Source organism: Dermochelys coriacea, chromosome 1 (genome assembly GCF_009764565.3).
Source record: "Dermochelys coriacea isolate rDerCor1 chromosome 1, rDerCor1.pri.v4, whole genome shotgun sequence".
Classification (NCBI taxonomy): Eukaryota; Metazoa; Chordata; order Testudines; family Dermochelyidae; genus Dermochelys; species Dermochelys coriacea.
The window spans coordinates 58,994,559-59,006,719 of NC_050068.2; the positions used below are offsets into that span (position 1 = coordinate 58,994,559).

Here is a 12,161-nt window from a genome sequence, read left to right on the forward strand (position 1 = left end):
TAAAAATATGAAAACTCCCTACTCAGACAAAAGGGACACTTTAATTAAATGAACTTCGCATTGCAAAACAATCAGCAAAGTAGGGCACATTGAGAATGTTTACAAATTTTATGGTGAAAAATCCATTGCATTTTGTTACAAATGTGTAACTTTTATTGATTTTGGGCTCCAATCTTGCAAACGCTTTGGTTTCATATTCCTTCCCAGTAGAGCACATTATTAATTATTAACTATGATTATTATTTATATAGTATTCCAAACTATGCTATGTCCTTTAGAGAACAGATAAAAATATATCATCCCTGTCCCTTGCATTCCCTCCCCACTTTTGTCTGTTTGCTAAAATTCACTAGTTGCAAGAGGTGTTTACCAGTAACAGGTGACAAGCTCTGATTGCTGTAATGAGCCAATCAGTAACAACTACAAACTTGTGCACACTGCCAGTTTATGCTAAAATATAGTTCCCCTGTCCTCCTTCCTCCATCTGTTTGTCCATGTCACCCAACTCTTCCATCTTGTCTTTTAGTCTGTAAACTCTTTGGGGCAGTAACATTCATTTACAATATGTGGTATTCAGCTTATCACAGGCCCTTCTGAGGCCTCTTGGTGCCACTGTATTATAAACAGCAGCAGCAGCAAAGCTAAAATAAACTATGCAGGCACCAGATGGGCATGTGTGCAATGTGTAAGGGAGGCGGAAGATGTGGTGTTGTGCTTAACTAAATGACCCCTCTAAACATTAGCTGGGGAACAGAAAAGCCCTTACTTATTTTAGAAAAGTTTTTTTTAAAATCAGTACATATTTAAAAGTTGCTCTATCAAGAAAATATACGTTTTACATTAGTCAATGAACAAAATTCAAGTTGATCATGATAATATCAGGTGATGCTACTATTCTCTTGGAACACCAAATGTATTTTAAACCAATAGTAATGTAAAATTATCTCATATAACTTTAGTAGTTGTAATGCAATTAACACTATAGACACAAAGAACACTTCGTATTTGGGACTACTTGCATCTGAAGATCTTAACACTCAACACTCTTTGCAGTTATTATATCATCTTTATTTTATAGATGGTGAAACTGAGGCACAGAGAGATTTATACATTTTAAGGCCACAAGCGACCATCTAAATTGGACTGCAATACACAGGCCATAAAACCTCACCCAGTAATTCTGCATCAAGACCATAACTTCTGTTTCAGCTATAGTGTACCTTTTAGAAAGATACCCAGTTTTGGTTTAAAAATCTCAAGTGATGGAGAATCCATCATATTGCTAGGTAAATCGTTGCAAATCTTAATTATATACCCTTTAGAAATAAAGCACTAATTTTGGTCTGAATTTGTCTAGCTTCAACTTCCAACCATTGGATCTCATTATGTCTTTTATCTGCTAGATTAAAGAGCCATGCTCACCATCAGAATCCTCTTCCCCATGCAGGTACTTGTACACTGTGATTAAGTCACCGCTTAACCTTCTTTCAGATGAACTAAATAGATAGAGCTTCTTAAGTCTCTCAGTGTAAGATATTTTGTCCAGACCTCAAATAATTCTTGTGACTCTTTCCTGAATCTTTTCCAAATTTATCAATTTTTTTTTGAAGTATGGTCATCAAAAGTATTTCAGTCATGGTCTCACTAATGCTGTATCTTCCTACTCTCTGATATTCCCCTGCTTATACATCCAAGCACTGTTTTTGCCCTAAGATTAGGTGGCTTTCCCAAGGGAAAACAGGAAATACATGCTTAAGCTGAAAATCTGCAGCCTTTCACATTGTCTTTCACATACCTCACGCAATTGCTCCACAAGCTCTCTCTCTTCTCTCATCTGTTCCATTTTCCTCCGAATTGTAAATTGAGGGTCTATGGATTCCAAATTTCTCTGTGGTCTTGAAAATACTGTGATTTTAAAGAGAGATGTTTAGCAAAAACAAGCCAGCAAAAACTTTTGCTTTATTAATTTTCAGGTTAAACAAAGTTTAACTGTTCCACTTTACTGTTCCAGTTATGTCTGTTGGAAGAGTTCCCTGAGAGCATATAGAAAGAAAATCTGATTTAGAACTACAATCATAAAAGTGTATTTGTTTGGGGGTGCTCATAACAGAATTCATGTATTATTGATATAAGTGGAATATACAGACATCAGTCAGGGCCATATCTTATGGTCTTGACTGGGAATTTTACCAAATTCTCATAGCATTTGTCCCTTGGAGTTCTTAATCTGTTGTTAGAAGTCTTGCTAGTTCTATCACAGGACTCCTCTCTCAGTCTTTTAGTTAGATCCCAATCCTACAAAGTGCAGGACTCCAAAGGAACCAAGAGTATTCAGCACCTTGCAGGATCAGACTCCTAGCACTCTCCAATTATTCATGACTATCTTTCATCTCACCCTTTATCAAACAAAGTTATGTGTTTGACTCCTAAAAACTGAATGCCTATTATAGCACTTCTGAAGGTTTGCCTACACTAGAGATTCCCATTTAATGCGCAGTATTGCACTAGGTCCATACACAGTTTTCCTACAACCACTCCTGGTGCTGTGGATTATTTTATCCATCCCATAACTTCGGGCACAGCAGGGACATAAAGTCTATGGTATTTAATGTAAATTTGCACTTTTAAACATTTTTGTTGAGTTCCAATGACTGCTTTTAATGGTTCTTTCTTGTATATGTATCATGAGGGCTATGCCCACCAATGCCCTCTCACACTGTAGATACCATGGTGGAGGGTCACCAGTTCCTGTGGCTGGACTGACTTGCTCATGTATCATGAAAAGTGACAAGTGCTCAAGAATAATACGCTAAAATTTGTATTTATTACTTTTTTTTTTAAATGTAATGTGACAGCCTTAGGTGGGTCATCCACAAGGGGAGTTAAACTCAGGTCCTCTGGTTCTAAAAGCATAGAACTCGACCGCCTGAACTAAAAGATGCAGCTTTGTTAGCTGGTTGTAGCAGACTCAAACCTCTATGTGGTTCAGCCACCACTTGTCATTTGACATCACCAGGTTAGCCCCTCACAGCAGGATGCAACCCCAGACCTGTTAGGTTGAAGTCAGCAGCAGGCTCAACTGCCTCTATGCATTATACAGCCACTAAAGGGGGGGGCGGTCTGTGGATCTGAGATGTACAGAGCCACACTGAGTAAGCACAGGTTATGATTATTTCCAGATTTTGTTGCATTGCTGTTTTGCTTTGCTTCTTTTATTAGCATTATTTCCTGTTCCCCTGAACTAGTGCTTTCCTTTTCTTGGTCTCCCTCTGGATACTGAGATGGGAGTGGTCTGGTCCTGGTGCAGGAAGAGGAATATATCCACAGACTCCTCCACAAGACTCAGCTAATTACTCTCCATCTCCTGCAGTTTTGGGGAGCCAGAGCTTGTTCAAAATGTGGGAAGAAACGTGGGGGATGATGTTTTGGTCATCAAGATACAAAGAGAAGGAAGAAGTCTTGTATATCTGTATATGCAAATGTCCCAAATGGACAGATTGCTAATAGCCTTAGTGATGTAGGGGAGAGACCTCAATATTTATATAAAATGATATTAATAAAATTATTATAACTCTTTTCATTACATTGTTACAAACTTGTTTATGTTTTTACTAAACATCAAGAAATAGCTACAAATAAGTTATAGCCAGGATGCTTGAATATATAACAGTACATGTGTTTAGCAAGCAAGTTACAAAATGTTAAAGTTAATCCAAGAATTGCCAGAAGATTTCTGCTTCTATCTTCCAAGGTCAAGCAAACATCAAAAAGACAAAACATGTAAAACATTAAATGTTTTAAGTAGAGGCTTAACTGTAAAAAGGAATGTAGGTGCATTATGCGAACAATAAATCTATGTTGGAAAGTAACCACACCAACCCCATTTCTTTTCAAAGGAAAAATCTCTGCTTGTGTTTTTGAAACTCCAGAATAAACACGTGTAGTTGGAAATGTTTTAAACTTTTCATTTCTTAAATGTTGAAACAGCAAACAACTTTTGAGATGTGTATTTGAAAATATTTTGTATCAAAATACAAGCCTTTATATAGCTGCCTGATACTATTACAGGAATAAGAAGATGTTTTATGCAGAAATATAGCAAGGTCATTTGATGTTATAACTAGTTACTAACATAAGAAGGCATTTAAGTAAAGAATATTTATATTAATGGAGAATTAATTAATTACTGGCAGTGTGCAAGCAAACCCTCACCCAATTCAGGAAGATAAGAAAATCATCATTGAAAAAATAGAAACAACAGCTTGAGCTAAAGACTTTCTAAAAGTTTTTAATTTTAAGAGACTCTTTTGAGAACTAAAACCTTTTATATAAAGACCAGGAGTGTTTGGACTTTCTGAAAGCAGAATTTAATTTCCTGCCAAGCTCTAATAAAACTGAAAGACTCTCAGAGACTGGACTGAATAAAGACTAGCTTTGAAAGTTATCTGATGCTGTCTTGCCACAAGAAGAACAAAGCCAAGGCCATGCATTTAGGGATTAACAACAAGAATTTTAGTTATCAGCTAGGGACGCATCAATTAGAAGTAACGGAGGAGGAGAAGGAACTTGGAGAATTGGTTGACCACAGGATGACTATGAGCCGCCAATGTGATATGGCCATGAAAAAAGTTAATTCGGTCTTGGGATGCATCAGGAGAGGTATTTCCAGTAGAGATAAGGAGGTGTTAGTACCATTATACAAGGCACTGGTTCTCACCTGGAACAGAGTGTGCAGTTCTGATCTCCCATGTTTAAGTAGGATGAATTCAAACTGGAACAGGTACAGAGAAGGGCTACTAGGATGATCCAAGGAATGGAAAACCTGTTTTATGAAAGGAAACTCAAGGAGCTTGGCTTGTTTAGCCTAACTAAAAGAAGGTTGAGGGGAGAGATGATTGCTCTCTATAAACATATCAGAAGAATAAATACCAGAAAGGGAGGAATTATTTAAGCTCAGTACCAATGTGGCTACAAGAACAAATGGATATAAACCGGCCATTGGGAAGTTTAGACTTGAAATCAGACGAAGGTTATTAACCATCAGAGGAGTGAAGTTCCGAAATAGCCTTCCAAGGGAAGTAGTGGGGGCAAAAGACCTATCTGGCTTCAAGATTAAACTCGATAAGTTTATGGAGGAGATGGTATGATGGGATAACATGATTTTGGCTATTAATTGATCTTTAACTATTCATGGTAAACAGACCCAATGGCCTGTGATGGGATGTTTGATAGGGTGGGATCTGAGTTACTATAGAGAATTCTTTCCTGGGTATCTGGCTGGTGAATCTTGCCATATGCTCAGGGTTCAGCTGATCGCCATATTTGGGGTCAGGAAAGAATTTTCCTCCAGGGCAGACTGGAAGAGACCCTGTGGGTTTTTCTCCTTCCTCTGTAGCATGGGGCCACGGGTCACTTGCTGGAGGATTCTCTGCACCTCGATATCTTTAAACCATGATTTGAGAATTTCAATAGCTCAGACATAGGTGAGAGGTTTCTTGCAGGAGTGGATGGGTGAGATTCTATGGCCTGCATTGTGCAGGTCAGACTAGATGATCATAATGTTCCCTTCTGACCTTATTATATATGAATCTATAAAGAAACGCTGCATATATTCATTAAACAGACTGCATATTCAGGAGCTGGAAGTGTCACCTAAGCCATCCAAAGGGTGGCAGCAACCGACTTTCAATCTGAACAGGTTTGAAAGAGGTGTGTTTTCCTGTACTTTTATGAAAACAGGAAGGATAAAGGTATAAAAACTCTAAGTGAGCACCTGTCACACACCCCGTCTGCTACCCTTGTCAAGAGGGCACTCCTAGAAGCGTGGGTGGTGTAATGAGCCACAGATCTCAAACCCAAGGCTGCAGGTTTCATGGGAGCAACAACACTTCAACCCTCAACATGGCAGCCTGGTGACAATGGCTTACCTGAGACCCATGAAGCCCAGCCCCAGAGTGAGGCTCTGTCCCTGAAGTCTGATTGGCCCAAGGGTTCTACTTAAGCCAGTGGCAGCAACAAGAAGCTCTCCCAAACAATTGGGCTCCACCCTGCTCTGGACTGTGTGCTTTCTGCTATTTTATTTCCAGACATCCTGACCCAGCTTGACTCTTGGCATCTGCCTTGTGGTTTCTGACCTCCATTTTGTTTCCTGCCTCTGACCCCCGGTAGCCTAACCTGGCCTGAGTCTGGTTCCTGACTCATGGTTCTGATCTCCAGTTTGTCTCCTGCTTCTGATCTCCTGGTATCCTGACTCAGCTGACTCTTGACTCCTGTCTCATGACTGCAGACTCACTCCCACTATTAGATCTGGCTGCCCATGATCTGGCCACCACAAACAGTTTCTTCTTCTGTTATTCACCAAGTAGTTAGATGTGTATTCCTGGACAGGAAACAGTGGCTAAACATTGGCAAATAGAGAAATAGTGGAATTTAACTGGATTTAAGATAATAAATAATCATAATTGGACTGTCTTAGGGACAGCTCCTTAAATGGCTTCTTCTAAGTAACTCATTTAAGTATTTTTTTTTCCATTTTCATAGGATTTAGTTAAAGTTGCTTACTTTGCCCAACTATAAACTGTTTAGGTTATTAAGTAGTAGACAAGCTTCATTTGCTCTTGAACTATTTTGCCCATACATAAACAGTTTTAAGTATCTAATAAGATACTAAAACTGCATTCACAATAATTTTGGGAAATAATATACTTTGGTCTTAACTTACCAAGAGAAAGGTGCCTCCCCAGAGGTGGTTCACTCTCAAGGGTGTAATCTCTATTAAACTCTCTCCACAGAGAGACATACACAAGAGATTGTAATAGTAGTAACCAGTTTCATTTATGTTCAGTCATTTGATGTTCTGTTTAATGTTTTCTTTTCCTTTCTTTAATAACAAAATAGCCGTGGTTAATTGTGATTATGTTGTATGTTCTTCTCTTAATAATGGTGTCCACTAAGGTATGTTAAAGAACACTTGTGACTAAATAGTGGGAGCCACATCCTTAAGCCGTCAGGAAGAGAAACAATTATTAAGAGCTGGCCTACCATTTCATGTTTCTCTAAACCAGGAGTTCTCACACTGGGGGTCATGACCCTTCAGGGAGTTGTGAGGTTATGACATGGGGGTCACGAGCTGTCAGCCTCCACCTCTACACCCTGCTTCCCCTCCAGCATTTATAATAGTATTAAAAAAAAAAGTTTTTAATTTATAAGGGGGGGGAGTCACACTCAGAGGCTTGCTGTGTGAAAAGGGTCACAAATACAAAAGTTTAAGACCCACTGCCAATTTAACATTTTTTTCATTTGTGAGCCCCTAAAATATTTCAAATGGAGGTGCGGACCCCTTTGGAAATCTTACACATAGTCTACGGATCCCCACGAGTCCAAGGACCACAGGCTGAAAACCACTGCTCTAAACTAAATATGTTTAGTAATTTTTAAAAATAAAATTGTTTGAGGTCCAACAATTTAAAACTACTTTCAATTCCAGTGGGAAGTGAAAACTACATGTGAGCCCATCTAAATCAAATACAGGAACTGCCAGTGACACCTACCAGTAATAATAAAGAATTAAATTATTCTAATTGCATAATACAAAAGAAAGGTACAATACGGAATAAAATTAGTAGTTATTTCTTTACTGCTCAAATTAATTATTTCATGCTAACACTATCTCATTTTTATTTAGGTTGTGTTTTGGATAAATGTTTTAATTTTTATATCAATTTTCAAATTATGCAACACACTAGAAAAAAAATGGAGTGTAAGGAAAGTTCAAATAAGTTCAACACAGGATGAATGTATGTTTGCATGAGGCTCAGTGAATCTGAAAGATCAATAAACTAAACTGTATTCTGGAATCTTCTGGGTCCTTGACAGGTTTGCTTATGTATTTGCATTAAGATCTTGGAAGAAGGGGGTGGGCAGGGGGAAGGTTCCTGCATGAGATACTTTCTTTGAAATTCCGGAAAGGGCTCATGAGTTGTGTTCATATATGTCCTGATGATATTAAAGTGACAAAATGAAATCTCTGCTTGGATCCAATGGCTGAAGGAATAGCTTGCACTGTTCTAGATGACATGATGATTGCAGTGACTGCATAGTAAAATGCTTTATTAAAAATAATTACTTTAGGAAAAGCCACCAACTAGATGGTGGCAGAGTCTACTAGTTAAGCAATAAAAACCAGCCCATCCAAAGATCTGTTAAAAAAATCATAATTTAAAGAGCAGCATATCAAAGCTAAGCTAAGCTCCCCCATTTTCAAAGTATACCAGGGAGATTTAGCCACTTTCATTAAACTCCATGGTAGTTCTGTGGATAAATTCATTTGCATCATATTTAAAATCCAAGGATAACAGATCACACACTAGTTATCAAGTATGAAGAAAAAAAGGATTGTGTTTTTAACAGTAAGTTAAAATGAAATACAGTGTTCCTGTATCAAACCAATTTTTTAAATTGTTCCTAATGTTATAATAAAAAAATGAAAATACCTTACTACATTTATTAAGAATATCAGTTAAGTGTTAAGTAATTATTTACATTTCAAATTAGTAAACTTACTGTAAAACTTAGAATAAACAATACTTAAAATTCTGGAACCTATTTATATGTGCTATATGTTGTATGTTCCCTATAATACCAAGGAAAATAGGTAAATACACACACACACACCCAAATAAACATGCACACACACCCCAAACACACACACACTGCAACAGCAGACTTGAAAACTGTTGCAATCTCCATTCCAGTTTCAACAGCAGCAACAATTCAAAGAGCTCTGTACAAAAGGAATCATACCAACGGCCACTGTTGTATGGTTTGTGTTTGAGTCTGCATTTAGGAAATTTTTATTATGGTCTTCAATCATTCTAGCCTTGTTTATCTTGCTTATGTGCTGTGCTGAACTGGTGCGTGCCTGCACACGAGAGAAACTGAACTTTCTCTGGTCCCATATTGTAATGGGGATGTATTAGACATCAGATCTTTGACTACCCAAACGCACTAGGTTTATTGTCTGCGTACTGTTTTCCTATGTAGAATGTAAGTCTTGTGAGAGAGGATATTCATGTTTGGAACAACTCACCTGCACTAGATACTATTTTTGAATATCACCACTGCCTAGTTTGCTATAAATTACAAACCCTAAACATAGTGAGGTACCTCAAATGTATGCAGTTTTGTAAATAAATGTCCATGAATAGAAAACATCTGTTTATGGAAAGTAAATGTGAAAACTAATCATTCAGTTTGACTTATTCATAAGACATACGTTCTACCTATGGGAAACGGAGGAAAACATATAGGCAATTCCTTCAAAAACTGTAATAAATGAACAGGCTAGCCAATTTGGAAAACATACACAAGCAAAATAAATTAGCAAGTGAATAAGATATTCTTTCATCTCTGTTTTACAGTAGAACTATTAGAAGTAAAGTGTTCCAATTCAGTATATTACAACAATATGGAATATGCTAGTTATTCTGCATTATACATTTGTTCCACCAGAGGGGGCCCACACCACACAATTGGGTGCCTCAGAAGAGAGTATTTCTTCACACCAAAGTACAAGTAGTTCTCTTCATTGGCTGGTCAACACAACTTATTTATTTCATGTTAGTTTCAATAATAAGCCTATGTTGGCAATTTTTTAAAAATGTAAGTGAAAACAAAATTAAATTAGCAATAATACTTAGTCTAATCTACAATATGTGACATGTATTTAGTCTCTTTGTTAAAGGTCAGACTTCCAATTGATTTCCATTTTCGCACCTTCATTACATTGTAGGAACAATTTTGTACATGCAATTATTTGCAGGCAAAGTTTAGGACATTTAATACTGCAGGTACTTAACTTGCCAGACCAATCAAGTACCTAGATGTCTAAATGAGCAAAAATGGCACCTGTAAATACTTGTGGTTGTAAAGATGCCAGGGCTTGTAAGAGGCCTAGATAAAGTGAGGCTGAAAATTTGAAAATAAGGTTCTATTTCTCGTGATCAATTCTATTAAGATTTCTTTAACTATATATGCTTCAAGTGGATATGGAATATGTGCTTCTTATGACACATTGAATACCACTGAGAGGAGATTCAGTGGTTAGGGAACTAACGAACTTATGAGACCTGAGTTCAAGTCCTTGCTCCTCTCCAGACTTCCTGTGTGATTCTGGTCGAGTCACTTAGTCTCTCTGTGCCTTAGTTCCTCATCAGTAAAATAGGGATAACAGCACTTCCCTGCCTCACATGGATGTTGTGAGGATGAACACATTTTGTGAAGCACTCAAGATACTACAGTGATTTGGACAGGGAAGAGGAGAAGGAAACTCTTTTAGTACCTAAGATAGACTACACAGCAAACTTTCAAACACATCAACACAGGAGATTTAAGGTGCAAATCTTTCATATCCTTGGCTCCCATTCATTTCAGTGGGTGACACACACATGAAACCAAGCGCAGAACTTGATTCCAGAATCATTAACAGGAAGAAACTAAGTTCTCTCGCTTAAAAAAAAAAAAAAAAAGCCAACTTCAGGCTGATTTTTACCTCTGAGTCTATAAGCGATTATAGATCTTTCATTATCTCTAGTACTTTACTGAAAGATTAGTAGAATTGAATAAACTTTAACTTAGGAAGTACTGTGTTAGACGGAGAGGTATAATGTTCTATACTTTAATTAAGCACGTGGAGACTAGAATTGTAATAATACTGTTCAGCAGCTTAGAGTTTTAAGAATTTGACTTCAAACCACAGAATTCTATAAATGACATGAACACTGGAGGCACTGAACATAATGAACACTGCAAGACAATTCAAAAGGATCTGGATAGTTTAGGAGATCAGGCTAGCAGATGGCAAATGCTTTTCATTTTTAAAAAATACACAATAAATTAGTCTGGGAAAAGGGAAACAATCTAGAGTTTATGTGCTAAATAGAGCAATCATCCATGAATACTGTTGGCTGTTCAGGTCACTGTATGACTGGAAGGGTGCAACATATGGCAAAAAATGGTAACAGGCCTCAAGATTCTAAGGTATTGTAACAGGGTCACACTCACCTCTTGTGAGCACCCCCTGCCAAGTGTGTGTGCACCTATACTCTATCTGGTGTGTCTTTGGTGACTCAGCCCTCAGGCCGAGTCACACCCAGTCTGTTTGTGTGATGAAAGCAAAGCAAAACCCCTTCCAGGGCACAAGTCCAACAGGAGTCTCTCTCAGTTCCCTCTGTAATGTCTTCCACAAGTTGTCCCTGCTTCAGGATAGAGCCGTGTCCTTTCCTGGTGCAAAGTCTTTGCCTTCTTAAGGCCTTTCTGGCCACAACTCTCCAGCTGGGCCATTGCAGTTCAGTTCCCACCTCTGGGATGCCTCAATGTCCAGGCCACTTCCCCCAGTGGCTAATGGGGGCTGGAGGAAACCCAGGCACGCCCACTACTCCAGGTCCCAACCCAGGGACCTGTAGATAGCAGCTGTCTGCTGTGTCCCTTTATCTAAGTCATACTGCTGCTCTAATTCCCCGTACCACTTCTCCGCAGCCCTGCATTGTCTTCACCCTTACCTCAGGACCTTGTCCTGATGGGAGTCCCCTCAACAAACTCAGGGCTCCTTTTCGCTCTCCCTGGTTCTGGCAGCACTACTTTATCCGAGGTCCTGCAGCTCCCTCAGCCAGCCACACACCATCCATGCTCCTCCAGTTTTAGCAAGGATGAACTCACTCTTACCCTGCAGCTCTTCTTATACTGACCTGCTGAGCCCTGATTGGCTGCTTCCCACACAGCTGCTGTAGGCAGCTTGGAAGACCTCTCTACTACCCTTTTTTGGGGCAGGGCCACAAAGGCCTGGGTCTCAGGGCTTAGTCCACCCCATCACAGTTATGAAGAATGGTTAAGAGAGTTAGCAAATTTATTTTCCAATAAGAAAAATCTTTATAGGCTTTTGCTAGTTACTAGAATTCCTTTTATTCCTAAGAACCAGCAAGACTGATTTTCTTCAATAATATACCAACTGTCCATTCTTCTCATGCAAAGAAAGATCTATTGGTAGATAATTCAGGTGTTTTAAGTGTTGCACATTTGTCAAGATAGCCAGCTCTTTTTTTCATTTCCCTCTATCATGTGAACTATGAATGAGGACTTGTAACAATGGAATAGATTTCCCAATA

General features: G+C 38.5%; 1 protein-coding gene across 18 annotated transcripts in view; it reads right to left on the reverse strand.

Moving 5' to 3' along the window:
- Positions 1 to 12,161, reverse strand: part of LRCH1 (leucine rich repeats and calponin homology domain containing 1) — a 236,316-nt gene that overhangs the window by 32,643 nt on the left and 191,512 nt on the right. For all 18 annotated transcript variants that reach the window (XR_006276503.1, XR_006276500.1, XR_006276497.1 and 15 more), the window contains one exon: positions 1,796 to 1,905. Coding sequence is in view for 10 of the 18 variants with exons in the window: in XM_038410381.2 (XP_038266309.1) it covers positions 1,796 to 1,905 (110 nt within the window). In the remaining 8 variants the exon portion in view is untranslated. The remainder of the gene's footprint in view (positions 1 to 1,795; positions 1,906 to 12,161) is intronic.